This window comes from Argentina anserina, chromosome 1 (assembly GCF_933775445.1).
Source record: "Argentina anserina chromosome 1, drPotAnse1.1, whole genome shotgun sequence".
Taxonomy (NCBI): Eukaryota; Viridiplantae; Streptophyta; class Magnoliopsida; order Rosales; family Rosaceae; genus Argentina; species Argentina anserina.
The window spans coordinates 12,991,793-13,013,273 of NC_065872.1; the positions used below are offsets into that span (position 1 = coordinate 12,991,793).

Sequence of the window (21,481 nt, forward strand, 5' to 3'; positions counted from 1 at the left end):
TGACACTGGTATTGTCAGATTTTCGCAAGGGAGTGGTGAACTAGAATAAAAGAGGGTGTCGACACCTCCATGTTGAAAACATCATTATATTTTGGATGGGTCACAGGTGGCTATTAAGGTTAGAGCATGTGACAAATTGTCTGTTGGGAGAAGTTTGAGGTAATGGAGGATATGTTGAGAGCTTATACGCTGATTAGTAAAGGTAGCTAGGAAGATCATTTGATCATCGATTGAGTTTGCATACAACGACAGTTACCATTCTAGCATCGGCATGGTACCTTATGAGATTCTCTATGGAAATTCTCGAGAAGGTGAAAGAATTAGCATATCTACTAGCCTTGCCTACTAGCATGTCGGGCGTTCACAACGCCTTCCACATTTCCATGTTGTGAAAATAGGTATAAGATGAGTCGCATGTGATCGATCATAGCACCATTGAGATGAAGGAAAATGCAACTTTTGTTATTAAGCCGGTTTGTATTTTGGATAGATCCACAAAGAAACTATGGAGGAAGGAAGTAGAGCAAGTCAAGTGTTGTAGAGCTATCATGATGAAGATGATGAAGATTGGGAACTAGAGTCGGATATGAAGACAAGATATCCACAGTTGTTTGTTGAATGAACTTGAATTTCGGGACGAAATTCTTTTAAGGGGGATAGAAAGTAATAACCTGATTTTTCGGAGTGAATATTGGATTGTTTTAAGTTCATAAATTCGTGAAATTAATTCAAGACGACAATTGGTGGTTCGCGACATTTCGAAACGAAAACGGAAACGTTCTCGGATCGTTTAATTAGAAAACGTAACGTTACCACAACGTATAGATCGACTTTTATTTCGTCGCTCGGTTGCGAAAACGTTCTTCACGAAAGTTGTAGAGCTCGTCGATACGAGTTCGTGAGTATGTGACGTGTTCTAATCGGACGCCGGACGTGGAAGTTATTAACGTCGGAAGCTAGTTTCCGATTTTGGAAACGAGTATATAAAGAACTTTTTATGTTTAGGGTTTCCATTTGTGGAAATCCCTCTCTCTCCGCCTCCCTCTCCCTCTCACCAGAGCTCTCCTCTCTCTCTCTCGGCTCTCACCTTTGATCTCCCTCCTCCGAAGGAGGTAATTCAGTACTTATTTTTTACTGAGACAGTATTTACATTTGAATGGTATTTATACGTACAGAAATACGTAAACAGTATGTACTCGTACAAGAATACGTAATGAATGTGTATTTGTATAGTAATACGTGAATAGTAAATACGTGAATAGTACTCAGTAAACAGTAAACTCGTAAAACCAGAAATTCCTGAACATTAACAGATTATTGCTGTTTCGGCATTTAAAGGTTTACGTAACGATTCTAAACTCTTTTCTTATCTTTTCAAGGTGATCGTTAAATCAAAGACATAAGTTATTTTCGGAATTGTGGAATTACGCACGCGTCTATAAGGTGAGTAAAATCTCACATATTTACGAATCTACCCTTGTGGAGATTCAAGATGTTGCAAGAGTTTTTAATATTGAATTACGACATGTATACGATATAGTGGATTACATATATATTGTATAAATGGTAATAAGTACATATATATAGTTTGTTATATTCTATACTGTTATGAATTCATTGAAATTGGTCATTTCGATGACGAAAATTAAATATTGAGCATGGATTTAATTTGTACAATATGAGGTGTGATTATTGTACGTGGTTTTAACATGATGTTTGTTAAAACATTTTGTCTTCGGACGTGTTTATGAAATATGACATGTATATGATTTAGCGGATTATATATTTATATATTGTATAAATGATAAATAGATACATATATATAGTTTGCTATATAATATACTGTTATGATGTTATCGTGATGATGTCATTTTGATGACGAGATTGTATATCGAGCATGTGATTTTGATTTGTACAATATGATGTGAGATTATTGTACGTGATTTTAACATGGAGATTGTTAAAATGTTTATTTGTCTTCGGACTTGATTTTTGTACAATATGATGTGAGATTATTGTACGTGATTTTAACATGGAGATTGTTAAAATGTTGATTTATCTTCGTACTTGATTTTTGTACAATATGATGTGAGATTATTGTACGTGTTTGGCAAGTCGGAACCTAGCCTTTGGCCGGGCGAAAGTTACGATACAGTTAGAGCTCTAATTTGTCTGCCGGAGTACTGCATGTGAGGTAACAGGTGGTTATCGGCTCATGAGTACTCATATTGATTTGATGTTGGGTAGCAGGTGGTTGCCCAATATCGGCAGTGTACTACGTGAGGGGTAACAGATGTGTACTAGCGTTCATTAGTACCGTATTATAAATGTATTTGGGTAACCAGAAGGGTTGCCCGATTTCTCATGAGGACTTTCGTTTTCATATTTTGGACAACCAAACGGGCCGTCCATCGACTCATAAGTGCATTTATATTTGATGTTTTTGTGGATTTTCATATATATTAATATGCGAGTTTTATTGTTGTTTTTACTCATACGAGCTGTAAAGCTTACCGGGTTTGTGTTTACAATCCCGGTGCACCAATTCGATGGTGTAGTGGATATCCGCAGGTGTGGATTAGCAGGAATTGAGGGACCGCTCAGATGACTTGAAGATATTTAGTTCCAGCTTGTGTGAGGATTTTGTGCGACTTTCTTATGAGGATTATACGTTTCCATTTGTTATAACGTCGAATTATAATTTGGTTTGTAATAATCGGTTTGATTGAGTTGTATTTTAAACTCAGAGATGATCCGCTGTGACATTTTAAATGATTTCGATTCATTGAGATTGTTTTGGTGTTTCACGACTTTAGAATTTTGAGTTTTTACGCTCGAAATTTCGGGGTCGTTACAGAGCCCTTCACACAATCTGCACTTAATGGTCAGTTTTGAGATCAAACGACATAGAAGCAAGCAAACGACCACAAGGCAATAAAAGAAAAACGACACCAAAATTGAGGAACGACAACCAAGACCTACAGTCCCTGTGAGCTCTCTGCCTACAGCTCTCTGCAAACCAGCCCTGCAGACCTGCATAAATTCCATAACTTCAATACTCCCCCTCAAGCTGGGTCAAGGGAGTCTCTTGAACCAAGCTTGAACAAAAGACGATCAAATTTAGCAGTAGGTAAGATCTTTGTGAACACATCTACAAGCTGCTCACTAGAATTGATATAAGCAGTGGAGAGAATTTTATATTGAACTTAATTGCGAATAAAATGACAATCCACTTCAATGTTGTTGGTTCTCTAGTGAAACACATGATTTGCACCAATATGCATTGCAACCTGGTTATCACAATGCAAGATAATGGGTGAAGAGAAAATAATGTCAAGGTCACTGAGAAGAGTTTTCAAACAGATAAGTTCACACGTAGCTGAGGCCATGACCCTATACTCTGCCTCTGCACTTGATATAGCAATCACTCACTGTTTTTTGTTTTTCCATGTAACTAAATTTCCACCAACAAATGTACAAAAATCAGTTGTGGACTTTCTATCAGTGACATTTCCTGCCCAATCCCAGTCTGTATAACCTTCAAGATTAAAATGACCATGTTTTTTAATGAGAATGTCTTTAGTCACAATCCCTTTAAGATATCGAAGGATACGCTTAACAAGTTGCATATGGTATGAATGAGGGGAATACATGAACTGACTAATCATGCTAACTGCATATGTAATATCAAGCCTAGTAATGGTAAGATAAATTAACTTTCCAACTAATCTTTGGTAAAGTGAAATATCAGTGAGTGCCTCACTCTCAGTATCAAGGCTGAGATTGCTTGGCAGTGGAGAACAAGCAGTTTTGGTGTCTTGCATACCGGCTTCTTCAAGCAAATCACAAATGTACTACTTTTGATTTAAAAATAAACTACCCGGAGCTTGATCCATTCAATGCCAAGAAAGTAGCGCAGCTGACCTAAATCCTTGATAGTAAAAGTAGAATGAAGTGATGTTTTTAGTGCTTGAATCTCAGTAGCACTATCTCATGTGATACTGAGGTCATCAACATACACTAAAACAATCAATCTTCCCATTGTTCTTGTACGCACAAACATGGATGAATCACCATGACATCTTTTGAACCTTGAAGCAAAGAGAACAAAGCTCAACTTCGAGTACCATGCCCTTGGTGATTGCTTCAAGCCATATATGGCTTTATGTAACTTGTAGACCATTCCTGCCTCTTTTTCTGGTTCATGGCCTGGAGGCAGGCTCATGTACACATCTTCTTCTAAATCTCCATGCAAGAAAGCATTTTTTTTACATCCATTTGGAATAACTTTCATCCATGATTCACTGCAATAGATAACAAAACACGAACAATGTTCATCTTAGCAACTAGATCAAAAGTCTCCTTATAGTCAACACCAAAAGTTTAAGTGAACCCTCGAGCAACTAATCTTGCCTTGTGTCTCTCTGTGGTTCCATCCGAGTGAGTCTTGCTTTGCTTCTGTTGAAGAAAGGAAGCAAACTCATTGAGAAGAGAGGAAGTGAGATGCTGAGAGGTGTTGGTGTCAGCAACCTCAACTTTGGAACTGGAATTTGAACCAGACCCAGAAGATGAAGAGGATGAAGTAATGTTACCTCCAGCCATAATGAGAGCAGTAGAACAAGGAAATTATGGAATGAAAACAGAAGCAGGTCCTATAAGGATTACTGCTCTGATACCATGAAGAAATATGGAATGAAATGGAACTGAGATGAAGAAGAACTTTGAATGATTGAATTTCAATCTTTATTGCTTGATAGAAAAACAGTGGCTTCACACAGCCTTTTAAAACAGAGAAGAGAAAAGGTAAGCTAACAACTCTAACAACTACACCATACAATCTACTGTGTAAAAGCTAGCAACTAAATCTAATCACTGTACAAACCTGAATTTAGGAATAGAGATTAGATTGATTTCATAGAGGGAGCCCTTCACACGATCTTCACTTAATGCTCAGTTTTGAGATCAAACGACATAGCAGAAAGCAAACGACCATAAGACAATAAAAAGAAAACGACACTAAAACTGACAAACGATAACCAAGACCTGCAGTCCCTCTGTGAGCTCTTTGCCTGCAGCTCTCTGCAAACCAGCCCTGCAGACCTGCATAAATTCCATAACTTCAATATTCGACGTATACATAACCCAGAGCAGAAGAAGAAGAAAGGCTTGCATGCATGGCTGGAGGCTAGGGTAAACACATTAGCCCCTCCGCATCGGATCGGAGCTTAATCAGGTACTTAATTAGCGGTGGACATTCTTGATCTTCCTTAAAACCAGGCTTCTCCCTACCGTCTTCAGCTTAATCGGGTATAATGGAACCAATATGTACGTACATTGCGTCCTTCACTTGTGTAGGTTTGCGTTTGGCTAAAGTTGATGCACGCGGTCATTCTTTTCCAAAAACTGCCTTACGATAACATCAGGCAAGTGAGCAGCTTATTGCTTTTTGTCACTTTTTATTTGAACGACCAGCTAGATAGATTTGCAAGAAATTATACAGTGGAAGCAACTAAATGGGTCTTCCAACCTTGTTTGGCCGGTTATATCTGCACAGTTTGATATGGAAATATGTTGTCCAGATTATTGAGATTAATAGTACGTACATATATAGCTACGTAACTGAATTATATATGTCGTAAATTTTTCAAGGATTTGAATTTGAGACATCTACAAGAAGATTTTCTACATGTATATACTAGGATCGATGTAAATTGGAGGCATATATAATGTTTTTCCGGGTTAATTTTAAAAGCGTAGTACGTCAGATCGATATATATATCTCAAAACATATCACGGACCATAACATATACCGTATATCCTACTTGTACTCATGTAGGCCACGTACTTGGTTATAATTCTACATATAGTAATTCCATTATAATCGTTTGTTCTATCATATGCAAGACTTCCTGCATGAAGTAATTTTATATATAGTCAAACCTATCAGTACGTAATTTGATTGTTTGAATTATCAGAATCAAATTGGACCCTGAGGGTTTATGGGAATTTTGTCACCGGCCTACTTAAATATTGCATATACAATCCTCTTTCCAGTTCCCCGAAGACATTATTCTTAAAATCCGGATTTCGTGGTCTGCAAAATAACACTACCGTCACTACGCACCCAAATTCTTTGTTCGTCGTTAACACAAAAACTTGAACATGCAATCGTATCAAAAAAATTAAAAACTTGAACATGAAATCGTGCATTCATGCGTCAATAACAGACTAAAACAATTATTCTCTCTTTTCGGCTCTTCGCTTAGGTTATACAGGAGAATAATATAATCATTTTGTTGGATCTGCACCACTCGTATAATTTGACTTAGCTATTATTATATGAACTTCTAAATCATTCGACAAGCTAGCTAGCTAGTTTGGCCGGGGACGTATTGAGAGAAAATCATGGCTCTTTATGTAATGTCTAAGTGGTCTCTGTTTAGAATTTAAATCATAAAATTACGCTTCAATTTGTAGTTTATATGGAAAAATCTCCACATAAGAAACAGTGCTAGCTAGAGTAAGGAACAATTTGAAACTTCTTATCGGGTTGTTTCTCAAAACAGTTTGGATGTTTCAAATTCTCCTTCATGAGTTTCATCAACCTTTTCAAATAGAACCTGAAAATGAACCAAAAAAGTAAAGAACAAGAAAGAGAGAGAATGGATGAAAAAAAAAGTAAAAATATGTCTGAACCCAGGTTCGAACTGGGGACCTCTAGTGTGTGAGACTAGCGTGATAACCGACTACACCATCCAGACTTGTACAATTGATAAATTACAATCTTTTTATCATAACAAGCTTTGGCTAATACAGATCTAGTGTTTTTTTGGAATGTACTGTATCTTGGCATTTCGGTATAGTTTTTCTGTGTGATTAAGTTTGAGCGTTACCATCTTATGTATCTGGTTATCCATCTCTAGAAGTTGGATGCCAATGCTGGTGATCGAGTGGTGAAGGTTTTGTATACATGGTTCTCATATTATGAGGTGCATCAGTCATAATCATATTATGAGGTGTACAACAATAGTCATTGGTTTATGGTTAGGACTAGAGATCGATGCAGACTTCTTAGTTTGAATATAAGGTTTTCAATTCTCTGTGGAAACAAATCAATGGCCTTAATTGATTTGTACAAGAGTTCAGATGATGTCTTTGTCCACCATTTTCATGGGGCAACAGTGCCCACCTGCCCGGCGACCTACCTAGATTTCATGTCGCCTCTTAAACTTCACAAAAGTCTGACATGCAATTTTCCATGTCCACATTATCACCGTCAATTTTAGGTGTCTGTTACGAAAAGAGGGTAATATTTTCACCAGATTTGTTGTGAAGGTTCTCCTCCTTATGTTTCTGAAGACACTTGTTGACATACGTTGTTGATGAAATGCAATATCATACATCAAAAGTTGTGTCCTCCTTTCTCATTTCATTGAACTTCCATTGTATGAACACTCAGTCATGGATCAAAGCCAGTTACCATTACACTGGTGAAGTATTCCGTCTCTACTATAGATTCGACATTGTTCACTCATCTTATATGTGGTTTTGCCTAAACTCTTCCACTCACCAGCTCTCAATCAACTCTCCACCCAACAAAAGTTCTCCACTTTCACAACTGTTGTCAAGCGCAAAAACTCAGAAGTCACAACCTTGCTATCCATCTGGGGAGGCAGAGAAGACTATTCAGTCTATTCAGTGTTGTTTTCATTGCTGAACCAGTCTTCTTACCGGAAATCTCTCATTGAATCTTCAATAACAACAGCTAGACTTTATGAGTTTGATGGCTTGGACCTTTGTCGGGCTGTACCAAGAACAAGCATGCACGTCTAGTACAAAATAAGGATTAGAAAAATGATGATCTGATTTTTATTAAACATGACATGATACCAATGGTAAAACTTTTGAACATTGAACAACTTTGATGATCATTGACAAAAGATACAACTGGTAAACTGACTATGTATTCTGGTAAACTGACTATGTATTGAACGAATTTGATGACAATTAGTCACATTTTCCTAAGATATGTTGGCATCAGTTAAGAGCTTGAAGACTCGCCATCTTCCACAGTTGGCAGGGCATATCGACACACAGGGCACAAGTGACTTCTCACCAACCACTGATAAATGCACTCAGCATGAAAATGGTGTGCGCAAGGTTATCTGACTTATGAGACAATATTATATCCTAATATATAGATATTGAAAAAAGAAATACAGGAAATGTACTCAACTGTGAAAAGTTAAAATCTTATACTTATCTCATCAGGAATGGATGTAGAAAATCCCTTTTAAGACTGACTTGTATTAGCAAGGATGTCTAACACTACATGTATATGCTCATTCTGAGGGTGGCTAGAATCCCCAACTAGAAACTCGTGAGCCTTACCGTCCACCTCTATGACACTTGAGCCGGGGGCCTTTTGTATACCTCTCTTCTTCATCAACCTCCTTATTCTAGTTGCATCAGCCCATCTCTTATTAGCAGCGAAAATGTTTGATAGAAGCACAAAAACCCCACTATCTTGCCACTCAAGTTGCACGAGACGGTCTAATATTTCTTGAGAAAGCTCAGCATCATCTTTGGCCTTGCAAGCACTTAGAAGAGCTCCCAATATCGGCACATCAGGTTGCATAGGCATGGTGTTTATCAATATCTGAGCTTCATCCAAGAGCCCACCTCTACAGAGCAGATCAACCATGCATCCATAGTGTTCTAATCTTGGATAAAGACTATGAGGTGGACTTATCATCTGATAAAAGTATCCACGACCTTCATCAATCAAACCGGAATGGCAACAAGCTGTCAAGATGGCTAGAAAAGTAACTGCATTTGGTCGGATGCCAGACCTAGTCATTTCTTCAATTTTTTTGAGTGCCTCATTCCCATGTCCATGCATGGCTAAACCACCTAGCAATGCATTCCAAGTAGAGACATTCCCACAAGGCAATTCACTGAAAGTATGCAATGCCATGTTTATACAGCCGCACTTGGCATACATATCGATCAGAGCTGTTCCAATATGCACATCCCATTTAATACCCTTGCGATCAATATACTCATGCACCCATCTACCATAATCAAGAGCCCCAAGACTGGCACAAGCTGAAAGCACACTGGATAGTATAATCTTATCAGGCTCTATTCCTACCGTCTGCATTTCACAAAACAAATCCAGTGACTGCCTCGGACGTTTACATTGCACGTATCCACTTATCAAGCTAGTCCAAGACACAACGTCTCTTTCAGGGAGCTCATCAAAAACCCGCTTTGCGTCACACAGATTCTCACACTTCACATACATATCCACAACAGCATTGCCCACCACCAAATCCATCCCCAATGAATGCTTCAAAATCAATCCATGAACCCCCTTCCCCAGATTCAAATACCCAATCCTTCCACACGCCACAACCACACTAACAAAAGTCGCCACATTCGGCTTCACATCCATCCTCATAAACAAAGACACAGCCTCACCATACAACCCTGCCTTCACATGCCCGGACAACAAACCAGTCCAAGACACCACATCTCTCACACGCATTTTATCAAACACCTTACAAGCATCACCACACTCACCACAAACACTATAGAAATGAACAAGCGAGTTCTCAACATACACATCCCACTGAAAACCCATCTTCACAACCACACCATGAACCTGTCTACCCTGGGCTTTCCCCAAAAACTTGACACAAGATTTCAACACAGCAGGAATAGTATACATATCAGGCACAAACCCATCTCTAACTATCCTTCTATAAACCAAAACCGCCTCCCCGGACCTTTCACCATTAGCATAGCTAGAGATCAACATGTTGAACGGAAAAGAGTTCACACGGCAATCAACTTGTTTCAGAAAATCACAAGCGTAATCGAAATGGGTTACAGATTTTCCCAAGAACTTGACAGCATTGGTGGCAACCAAGTCATCGCAAGCCAGACCTGAAGTTACAATCTTTGCATGGATTTGATTGAAACAACTCAAGGTTTTGCATTGACCAATCAAATCCAACACAACCCATTTCAGAGAATGCATATTACTACTTGTATCAGCTATAAAGTTTTCATTTTGAGGGAGTTGAAGGGTTAGTGAAGCTGAGATTCTGAGAGAAACTTCAAAACTGGACACTAATGGTGAAACCGTGAAATCATTGTCTTCATTTTGAGGCATTGTTACCATGTGACATGTATGATCTATCAAATCTTGCACGGGTCGAATGTGAAGGGAATTTCATACTAATTCGTAAACCTTTGATAATGGAAATGAATTGATGATTCAAGAGTCGCAATGTGTAATGGTAACATACAAATGGTACTTTTGAGTTTTGATTGAAGTTTTGAGTTCAGTTCGAAAGTAGAGAACTTTAATCAAACTCTGCCTGCTCTGAAATCTAAATTAGCCAGTACAAGCAATATGGCCCGCGCGGTATTGCCTAGTTTCATTGCCTAGCATAGAGATCTTAGTCATCTTACTCTCTTTTTATATACGAATGGTAACATCTCTTTGAATGGGGTTGGTGGAACACCACTTTGACCCAATTCACACGTGCAACACAAGCTATTCACTCAATTGCCAATGCCACTAGCTTTGCCAATCAGAAAGGTTTGTATCCGAAACTGAAAAACAGATGAACCAAAACTGAACCAGCACATCAGATTACGAATTGGCCTTGGATTAGATTAGTATAAAACATAACCAGTTCATGTGCTTCATTACAAAATGGCCAACAAAATCTAAAACGCTACCACTAAAACCTTAGATCGTCGAGTCAAAACCTCAAGGCCTTGAATACAAAAAGGCCTCAACAGGCTTAAACCCTACTACCCCTAAAAGCTAAAACCCTCCTTGTCTATTGAGCTTGTGAATTTCCACACAGACCACCCAAGAACTGAAGCTCCTTCTTATCCCAAGTATCCAAAGACAAGTCCCTCCGCAATTGAGTATGACTAATCGGAGCAGCTGTAGTGGCGCTAGTGTCACTACTAGTAACCGCATTACTATTACTGGCACCCAAACTAGTCGAACAGCTCCCACCACCACTCGAAATCGAACCAGAAGTGGCCTGCACATCACCACCACAAGTACCTTCAACTCCAGATTGCAAAACTGTCACCGGGAAGTTCGATAAGGGCCTCCCCTGCAAATCGAAAATCGTCTGCCCCGAAACTGACTCCGAAGGAATAGCCCAACCAGAGTTTGGGAACATGAAAAACGGCACAGCCAGAACATTGCTTCCAAATTGCCACATAGGCACCAAACCCCCACCACCACCGCCATAACTCACCGGCGCCAAACCACTCGAAATCGACCTCAAATCCTCAAAATCAACAAACTCACTACTGCAACAGTGCCGCCTCTTCTTCCTGGGAAGCTCAGAGACCTCTCCATTCGGTTTCGCCAGCGAACTCGTTGGAATCTTGAGCGCTCCACCAACGGAGAGCCTATTCCATACACGGACCGCTCATATACACGGTTCAAAAAATCTGACGTGTCCGTTGAAATTGAGCCAAATGGAAGAAAGTCTTCCGTTAGTGGATAGTTACGCCTAGGATTATTATTTTGTTACCTGCATGGAATAAGCTCTCATTTAGCTCTCTCCTCCATCAAGTCTGCAACTATTGAATCCCGATCCAGAATGGAACTCATCCACAATCGATGTCGAAGGCAGTAAGTCCACATAAATGGCGCTGCAAGAATCTTACCCAGTTTGTTGAAATTATAATTAATCGGAGAGCTTGAAAGGTACGAATTAGTCCTAAAAATGGCTGTTGGATTGGCCAATCTGTCTCTGCGGGTCAAACTGGGTTAATTTTGCTTTTACCAAGTGGAGATAAATCTGAGGAATCCCCCGACACCCAAACTCCCATCAACCCAAATTTCTTCCCTCTACCAAGCCTATGAGATTTTGGCGAAAGGGCGTTCGCTCCCTTTGGAGAGATGATCGAACCAGGGGGTGGTGGCGTGGAGGCGACATGCACCGCTTTGGCCGTGCTCCCTATCGAGGACGCCGTATTCGTAACCGGAAGAGCTGGGAATCTCGGCTAGGATGAGGAATAAGTTGAGGTAGGGATTGGCGGAGGGTGGTGTCAGTGGTTATGCCGGTACCATGGTGGCGAAGATGATGTTGGATGATTAGTTCCAACAAAAAGGCGACGGCTGCGGTTGCGGGAGGAAGAGTGTGGAAGGGTTTGTGGGTACATGGTGGGGTGAGGTCTGGATCCTTTGGCTTAAGGTTAGTGCTTGTTTCTATAATATGATGGATTCATGTTGGTTAGCAATCGGAATTTGGCTTTCTGAATATCTTTATTAGACTTATTTGCTTATTGATATGGGTTTGCTTGCTTTTTTTCAGCTTTAGAGTTGATAATGTGATGATTGATGATAATATAGCAATTGCAATCGGGATCGCGTTTGTTTTTTGTATCATATGTTTGTTCGATTCATGTTAAATACCGACTGTGGGCTCTAGTGTTGATTATGCCATAGATTTGTGTTAGAGAAACATTAAATTGGGAAGAACAATTTTGTAAAACATGTTGTAAAACTTATGCCAGAAACATGTTTTCTGGAACATGTTATAAGACTCGTGCTGAATGATTTGGGAAGTTGGTGGACTGATATCGTATTGCATTTAAGTTGGAAAGAAACGTGTCTTGCCTTGAATCATTTGATACAATTTCAGATTTCGATAAATATTTTTCAAAGACAGCCTAAAAAAATCCAGACTTTACAAACTAAAAGAGCAAAACAAAGTGAGACAGTTTTGTCTTTGAAATGTGGGTATTGAGCAAAAGCTCCTCCTTTTTCTTCATCCATGATGGTGGCTAATTCACTCAACCTTCATTGAAGCAGACAAAATTTATTGGGAAAGCTTTTTAGCAGGGACAAATTTGGTCTTTGAATCAATCAGGTACATGGGTTTTAATTTCTTGCTATTGGGTTTGATCTGCTGCAATTGATTCTGGGTTTATCTGATTTTGATTTTTTGGATATTGTGTCAGATTAGGGTTTAACTTCATGTCTTTGTGTTTGTGCATTGTGTCTGAGATCCCTGAATATAAAGTTGAAGGTCAGTTATTGCAGTTAAAGATTCAATTGGTTTATTATTTGGTCAAGAAAATTTCTGTCAATCCAAGTGACAAGAAAGAATAGTAAAGAATTTAATTTTTAATAGAAGTTATATGCGTTTATAGTGCTCTTAATGTAAAAACAGTGATTTGACTGCCAAAGGCACTATTTCTTGTGGTCCATTTGCTCTGATATTTTGTTTTTTATTCCTATAGGATAATGGATTCTTATCACTAGTTTAATTTGTTTCTAGGCTTGCCATCTGTTATGCTTTTTGTCGAAGGAGCTATTGGGAGATTTTGAGGCATATGCAGAGATTTTCATTCCAGTATGTTGATATTATCTTACCAATAACAATCTTGATCTGGTCACCAAATAGGAAGGAAAAAAAATTAAAATCGTCAAGTGAAAAGGTGGTACTCTAATTTTATCATATGTAACCAGGTCCTTTTCAAGGTGGTTGTGATAACTGTACTTGTAATTGCAGAGTCTGCAGATAACTGCATAAAAACGGTAATTTCAATTCTATTGACCCTTTTCCTGCTACCTTTACCTCTCTCTCTCTCTCTTTTTTTTCTCTTTTTTGTTTTACATAATATTCATTTATGAAAAGTATCTTTCTGCTTTCCAGATGTTACGTAACTGTAAAGTTGCTCGGGTGCTTCCTTGTATTGTTGATTGTGCTAAGAATGACCGTAATGCAATACTTCGAGCAAGGTATATATATGACTCCAGTTTATATGTGGCCGCTTGTCAAACTTTTTTTCTATTTGAGTCACTAATATGTCTTGTATTGTAGATGTTGTGACTATGCACTGTTGATATTAGAGTATTGGGCTGATGAACCTAAAATACAGAGATCAGCAGATTTATATGAAGATCGAATAAGATGTTGTGTTGCAGATGCAATGAGCGAGGTATTCATATAAAAAATCCATATATTGTATTTTCTGACTGAGATGGAATGGTTAAATGTTATAGATTTCATATGTGAACCTTCCTGTGTATAAATTGACAGGTCCGTTCAACTGCAAGAATGTGCTATAGAATGTTTTCAAAAACTTGGCCAGAGCGTTCCTGACGATTATTTTCACTCTTTGACCCTGTTATTCAATGGGTATGTGCTCTTAATCTTAAGGATGACGTGATTCTATCTTACAGTCAGGTTCTTATTTTTATGTTAAAAAAAATTTGCACCAGTTAATCAATGAATAGGATGGGGGGATACATAGGCGACATGCTTCTCCTTCTGTTTGTGATAGGGGTACACCCGTCTCATTCACTCCCCAGCCATCTGCATCTTCAAATCTACATGGATATGGAACTTCTGCTATTGTCGCACTGGATAAAAGTTCAAGTTTATCCTCTGGGGCTTCTTTCTCTTCAGGACTTCTTTCTCTTCAGGACTTCATCTTTGACAAGTGAAGTCAGTTGCTAAAGGTACTGAGCGTAGTCTGGAAAGTGTGTTGCATGCAAGCAAACAGAAGGTCAGTGCAATTGAAAGCATGCTTAGAGGTCTGGAGTTGTCCGGACATAATTCTTCTACTCTCCGGTTATCTAGTCTGGATCTAGGTACCTTATATCTTGCTTTCTTTCTTTTTTTTTCACCTTGATTTAACTTATTGATTTTTAGTATGCCAAATTAGATAATCTATGTATGTAAATTGTTAAATTCCGGTTCGTTTGTGAGCGGCTAAATTGTTCTTTTTTTTTTCCCTAGTGCAGGAGTTGACCCTCCATCATCTCGTGACCCACCATTTTCTGTTGCTGCCTTAGCTTCTAATCATCTTTCAAAGTCTCTAATTACAGATTCAACTACTATCAAAGGTAGTAACCGCAATGGTGGCCTGGTTTTGTCTGATATCATCACGCAAATTCAAGCTTCCAAAGATTCTGCTAAATCATCATATCGCAGTCATTTGTCAGCTGAAACACTGCCAACGGTTTCATCCTACACCATGAAGAGGGCTTCAGAGAGAATCCACGAAAGGGGTTTTATTGAAGAGAATAATGAAAGCAGGGAGGCTCGGTGAACTCTGAATCATCAAGCTGACATGCATTATTTGGACTCATCTCACAGGGATGGAAACTTTAGGGATTCACATAATAATCATATTCCCAATTTTCAAAGGCCCCTCTTAAGAAAGAATGTGACAGGAAGAATGTCTGCAGGCAGGAGGATAAGTTTTGATGATAGCCAGCTCTCACAGAAGATGGCAAATTATGTAGAAGGTCCAGCATCACTAAATGATGCTCTGAGTGAAGGGCTGAGTCCTTCTTCAGACTGGTCAGCTAGGGTTGCTGCATTTAATTATCTTTGGTCTTTGTTGAAGCAAGGCCAAAAAGGAATTCAAGAAGTGATTCAGAATTTTGAGAAAGTAATGTAGTTGTTTTTCCAACACTTGGATGATCCGCACCATAAAGTTGCACAAGCAGCACTTTCAACACTTGCAGATGTTATTCCTTCTTGCCGTAAGCCCTTTGAAAGTTACATGGAAAGGATCCTACCTCATGTTTTCTCACGGTTAATTGACCCAAAGGAGGTAGTTAGGCAGCCTTGCTCAACAACTTTGGTCATTGTTGGCAAGACATACAGTGTAGATTCCCTCTTACCAGCTTTGCTCCGTTCACTAGATGAACAGCGATCACCAAAGGCTAAATTAGCTGTTATTGAGTTTTCTATTGGTTCATTTAACAAGCATTTAGTCACTGAATTTCAGTGAATCCTGAAGGCTCTGGTAATAGTGGGATTCTAAAATTATGGCTTTCAAAGTTAGCTCCGTTGGTCCATGATAAAAACACTAAATTGAAGGAGGCGGATATTACATGCATAATCTCTGTATACTCCCACTTTGATCCAACATCGGTGTTGAATTTTACTCACAGATGACGTGTATATTTTCAAACGTGAGAGAAGAAGACTAGTTTCCTTCATGGTACGGCTTCAGACGTGACAACCACAAATTTGGGTTTGAACCATTCATTATTGGGATTCGCGGACGACAAAGCCCATATGGCTTTTAATTACGTGGACGATGTCCCTGTACGAAACGTGTACTGACAACTTGTTCTTCTCTGTCCCTTTGAGAGAGTTACCCACCAGCTCGTATTCTCAATCAAGACCAAAAACAGCTATTTGTCATTCCCTCAGTGCCGACGCTGTGCGAAATTAAGTCATAGATGAAAAATAAAAAATTATTAATAAAAATAAATATTTATTATTAAATAAATAAAATTTAAGACCCTCACATTTATAATGGAATTTAATTTATAATTTATATATCAAATTTATGATCTCAAGAGTCAAATATCAAATTATATATATAAAAATAGAAAAAACAATACATTTGATTAAGATTTAAGCCCACAAAATTTGGTAATTGTAATAGTTATTAAATTCTTTTAATAAATAATTGAAGAATATGCGAAAAACAATAGTTAATTTTGGACCTAATAATTAATTACATATCAATTTTTTGTTAATTTTTATATTTACAAGTAAAAAAACCCTATTTATTTCGGGCCCTATGTATGGGCCTGCTTTGTTTTGGCACAGGGTCGGCCATGCATTCCCTATTGCCAACTAGAACCCAGAAGACCAAGACCCTCATAGCTAGATTTGGCGGCAAAGGAAAGCGATTGTTTTTCTTAACCATTTTCTTTTTTATGATTATTGATTGGAATTGTACATGATCATCATTAGTAACTCTTGAATATGGATCGTCAACGAGCCGGGCTGGGCCGGGCCTTAGTACATTTAAATAAGTGACTCGCCTAGCTGGGCCGGGTACTTTCACAAATAAGAAGATTTAAGCCCGCCCACTTAAAGCGGGCCTTGCGGGTTTTTACAGGTCAGATCTTGCGGGCTTTTACAGGTCAGATCTTGCGGGTTTGTATTAGAAAAAACACAACACTCTTATTTGAGAGTTTGAAACAATAAACGAATTATTATAAAACATTCTTAAAAAAATCACAAATAAATTCTGGTTTCGAAATATTGTCGATCGACACCAGTAGATGTGATCGATATATATATTTAGGGACCATGTAAAAATTTCGTCCGTTTTGAACATGGTTTGACTGTCCATACCTACAATCAACAAAAAAAATAGGTGTTTTGACATAATAAAACCTCATTTAGCGAGACTTTACCAAATGAGTTTCCTCGTTGCGACCGCTTACGATTGGTGATAAAATTAGATGATTTCAAATATGTAAACAACTTTCAGCATTCACATATTGGTAATGGGTCATCCCTTAAGAGATATTAGTGGTGTTTTTGGTTTACCGGAAATTCCGACGGTTAAACGAGGTCCGAATTAGATGAAATTTTTATAGGATCACTAAATATATATATATCGATCACATCGGATGGTGTCGATTGATCTCGATAAGTTTCCTTCATATAGTTGTTTCATAATGCAATAGTTTTATTAAAAACCTATATAAAGGTTATGATATATTAGTGAACATTTCGGCGATCGACAACTGTAGTTCGAAATATGGTCGATCGACACTAGCAGATGTGAACTGTATATATAATTAGAAAACCCGTAAAAATTTCGTCAGTTTCGGATAATGATTTTTCAGCTTGAAGAAAACTAATACTTCATACATGCCATCATTCCACATGAGCTACTTAAGGCATAACAAATGCAATATAATAAAGGAAAGGAGTTGATATGGTGGTATTAATTTAGACAGATTTATCAAATTCTAAATATTCATAGATCTAATCTCGATCAATCAAATCTTCTGCGAAGTGTTCCAATTCTACATTAGAACATATAGCTCATGGTTTTTAACGATAACGAGATTTAATTACATAATTAATAGGAACCGGTGATGGATGTTTATTTCAGATAATAAGAATTTCGAAATTAAAAAGATAACACTCAGGTGGCTGGATCTATTTCCTTCTCTGTTTTTATTGAGATTTTTGGGATGTGAAGGGGGCATGGTACCAAAACAACGTTTGGTGGACTCCAAGGGACATTTCAAATAATATATTCTTATGGGCAAAAATGCTTATGAGACGCACGTGCTACGTTTGTGACTACCATGCCAGCTTCATATGCAGTCTGCTCACTGGTCTCCTGCTACTCACGTGCATCTATACGAACCGTCGACAAATGATTAACTTCAATTTTCTTTTTCTTTTTCTTTTTTACTGTCCTTGTTTAACAAAGTGGGTCGGGTCGGTGTTAACCTATTCATGCCTAGGGTCTGGTTGATCGTTGACGGGTACTACTTAAATAGGCTAAAGACCAATTGATTACTTAACCGATGTGGTTAGCGATGAATGAAGATAGTTAAGAACGGTAGGTAGTAGTTATAGGCAGTTGTTTTGAAATAATGTGGAACACGTGATTACTTAAGGATTTTCAAGAACTCTGGATTGATGAGGGTGAATTGGTTGGATTTGATTCAAGCTTACTTAGGAAAGCATTTTTGATTAGATCTATGAATCTCTTTGGGTATAGTAGAGGCGAAGACTACATGATGAATGATTTGTGATAATTTACTTGGTGCACGTCTGAAAAGAGGGGTTTCGTGTAATGTAGTAGGAGATGGATCATAGTTATATATGATTTTATATCGATAAGATGAAATTAAAATATTATATACTTGATGATTTTTGATTGATTTGATAATTCTGACCTGAATCAAAGGTTAGACCAACCTCCATGCATAATAAGATATCATTGTTCATTTTCTTAAAATACAAGAAAGTAAGAGGTTAAATTTATATTATACTTAAAATGGTATGAACACGCTCGATTAGATATTTAGACCACAAGGAAATTTCTAAAGGTAAATTCTCACGATATCAAAATGATAGCGCATAGTCTCCTTGGTTAAGTAGGGAATTGTGAGTTCATAATTATAACATTTAAAGTAGGTTTTTAATTAAAATGTACATGTTTACTAACTAACTTTACAGCCGAAATAAAATATGGAAAAATCGACCGTATGATAACGTCGTCATAGTGTCTTATAGTTGTGGTAGACAATTCATCAGTTTTCAATAATATTAGGATCTCGATCCACACAATTAGCTCTCCATTTCTCATTTCTTTCTAAGAGCGGCTGTGTAACCCAAATATAATTGTCTGTAAAATTTTATATGACTAGATAGAGCGCGTCACTGACAGCGTGTAGTAATTTTGGCATATTTTTCAGACACTTGAGCTATTTTTAAAAAGTTTTTAAAGGTGCGAAATCAATTGAAAATTAAACACAAAATGAGGTGGACAAATGGGTGGCCAAATATGTACCACATGTTCTTTGTTGGACTTTTAATTATTTTCAAATGATTAGAAGTCTTCTTATCATCATTAAAAATAGCTCTGACATTCAAAAAATTGTCCGAAAATTACCAGGGTCTCATCATAAGCCGTTTTATTGACGCATGTCAAAAAATATAAATAGTTTTTACTGCGCACAGGGCTTCCTTTAGGGAGGTATTGTGTTAATTAGGGTTGACTAAGTAGATCAACACCCGAATTAAGACGAAAGTCTGTGAATTTCGTACGTTAGCCATATTTCAGTGTGACGATCACATCTAAAGGGTAGAGTTTGATATTCTGAATTTTAGTCACTTGAATCGCAACATGCTACTAGTGTAATATAACTTTTATATTCTGTTTTGTGAAAATTTGTATGTTTAAAAACTAACTACACAGCCTAAATAAAATTTGAAAAAATCAACCGTATGATATCATCTCCATAGTGTATTATAGCCGTGATAAAAAACTCATAATATTTCGATCCACACATTTAACTCATTATTTCTCATTTCTTCCTAAGGGCGGCTGTGTAACCCGAATATAATTGTCCGTAAAATTTTATATGACTAGATAGAGCGCGTCACTGACAGCGCGTAGTAATTTTGGCATATTTTTTCAGAGACTTGAGCTATTTTTTAAAAAAATTTAAATGTGCGAAATCAATTGAAAAATGAAACACAAAATGAGGTGGACAAATAGGTGGCCAAAGATGTGCCACATGTTCTTTGTTGGACTTTTAATTATTTTCAAATGATTAAAAGTCTTCTTATCATCATTAAAAATAGCTCTGACATTCAAAAAATTGTCCGAAACTTACCAGGGTCTCATCATAAGCCGTTCTATTGACGCATGCAAAAACATTTAAATAGTTGTTACCGCGCACATGGCTTCCTTTAGGGAGCTATTGTGTTAATTAGAGTTGACTAAGTAGATCAACATCCGAATTAAGAAGAAAGTCGATGAATTTTGTACGGTAGTCATATTTCAGTGTGACGATCACATCTAATGGTTAGAGTTTGATTTTCTGAATTTTAGTCACTCGAATCGCAACATGCTACTAGTGTAGTATAACCTTTATATTTTGTTTTGTGAAAATTTGTATGTTTACAAACTAACTACACAGCCTAAACAAATTTTGAAACAATCAACCGTAGGATATCATCGCCATAGTGTACTATAGTCGTGATAAAAAAACTCATAATTTTTCGCTAATGTTTGGGTCTCGATCCACACATTTAACTCATTATTTCTCATTTCTTCCTAAGGGCGGCTGTGTAACCCGAATATAATTGTCCGTAAAATTTTATATGACTAGATAGAGCACGCCACTGGCACCGCGTAGTAATTTTGGCATATGTTTTCAGACACTTGAGCTATTTTTAAAACGTTTTTAAATGTGCGAAATCAATTGAAAAATGAAACACAAAATGAGTTGGACAAATGGGTGGCCAAAGATGTGCCACATGTTCTTTGTTGGATTTTTAATTATTTTCAAATGATTAGAAGTCTTCTTATCATCATTAAATATAGCTCCGACATTCAAAACATTGTCCGAAAATTACCAGGGTCTCATGATAAGCCGTTCTATTGACGCATGTGAAAAATTTTAAATAGTTTTTACCGTGCACAAGGCTTCTTTTAGTGAGGTATTGTGTTAATTATGGTTGACCAAGTAGATCAACACCTGAACTAAGACGAAAGTCGGTGAATTTCGTACGATAGCCATATTTCAGTGTGACGATCACATCTAATGGTTAGAGTTTAATTTTCTAAATTTTAGTCACTTGAATCGCAGCATGCCTACTAGTGTAGCATAACCTTTATATTTTGTTTTGTGAAAATATGTATGTTTACAAACAAACTACACTGCCTAAATAAAATTTAAAAAAATCAACCGTAGGATATCCTCGCCATAGTTTACTCTAGCCGTGATAGAAAACTCATAATTTTTCGCTAATGTTTGGGTCTCGATCCACACATTTAACTCATTATTTCTCATTTCTTCCTAAGGACGGCTGTTTAACCCGAATATAATTGTCCGTAAAATTTTATATGACTAGATAGAGCGCGTCATTGACAGCGCGTAGTAATTTTGGCATATTTTTTGAGACAC

The 21,481-nt window shown here is 37.6% G+C and overlaps 2 protein-coding genes, 1 non-coding gene and 1 pseudogene across 3 annotated transcripts; 1 reads left to right on the forward strand and 3 right to left on the reverse strand.

The window, feature by feature from the left end:
* Positions 1 to 6,687: 6,687 nt before the first annotated feature.
* On the reverse strand, positions 6,688 to 6,761 carry TRNAV-CAC (transfer RNA valine (anticodon CAC)). The gene has a single exon. It is a non-coding gene; the product is annotated as a tRNA-Val (tRNA).
* Positions 6,762 to 7,974: 1,213 nt separating this feature from the next.
* LOC126797509 (pentatricopeptide repeat-containing protein At4g38010-like) lies at positions 7,975 to 10,227 on the reverse strand. The gene has a single exon (XM_050524141.1). It carries the CDS (start codon positions 10,187 to 10,189, stop codon positions 8,294 to 8,296), a length of 1,896 nt encoding a protein of 631 aa, XP_050380098.1. The 5' UTR covers positions 10,190 to 10,227; the 3' UTR covers positions 7,975 to 8,293.
* A 419-nt stretch (positions 10,228 to 10,646) lies between these two features.
* Positions 10,647 to 11,597, reverse strand: LOC126802080 (transcription factor TCP19-like). The gene is made up of 2 exons (XM_050529625.1): positions 11,581 to 11,597; positions 10,647 to 11,451 (listed from the first exon to the last, which is right to left on the reverse strand). Exons 1-2 carry the CDS (start codon positions 11,595 to 11,597, stop codon positions 10,860 to 10,862), a joined length of 609 nt encoding a protein of 202 aa, XP_050385582.1. The 3' UTR covers positions 10,647 to 10,859.
* A 68-nt stretch (positions 11,598 to 11,665) lies between these two features.
* On the forward strand, positions 11,666 to 16,126 carry LOC126802090 (CLIP-associated protein-like; annotated as a pseudogene).
* The last annotated feature ends 5,355 nt before the right edge of the window (positions 16,127 to 21,481 follow it).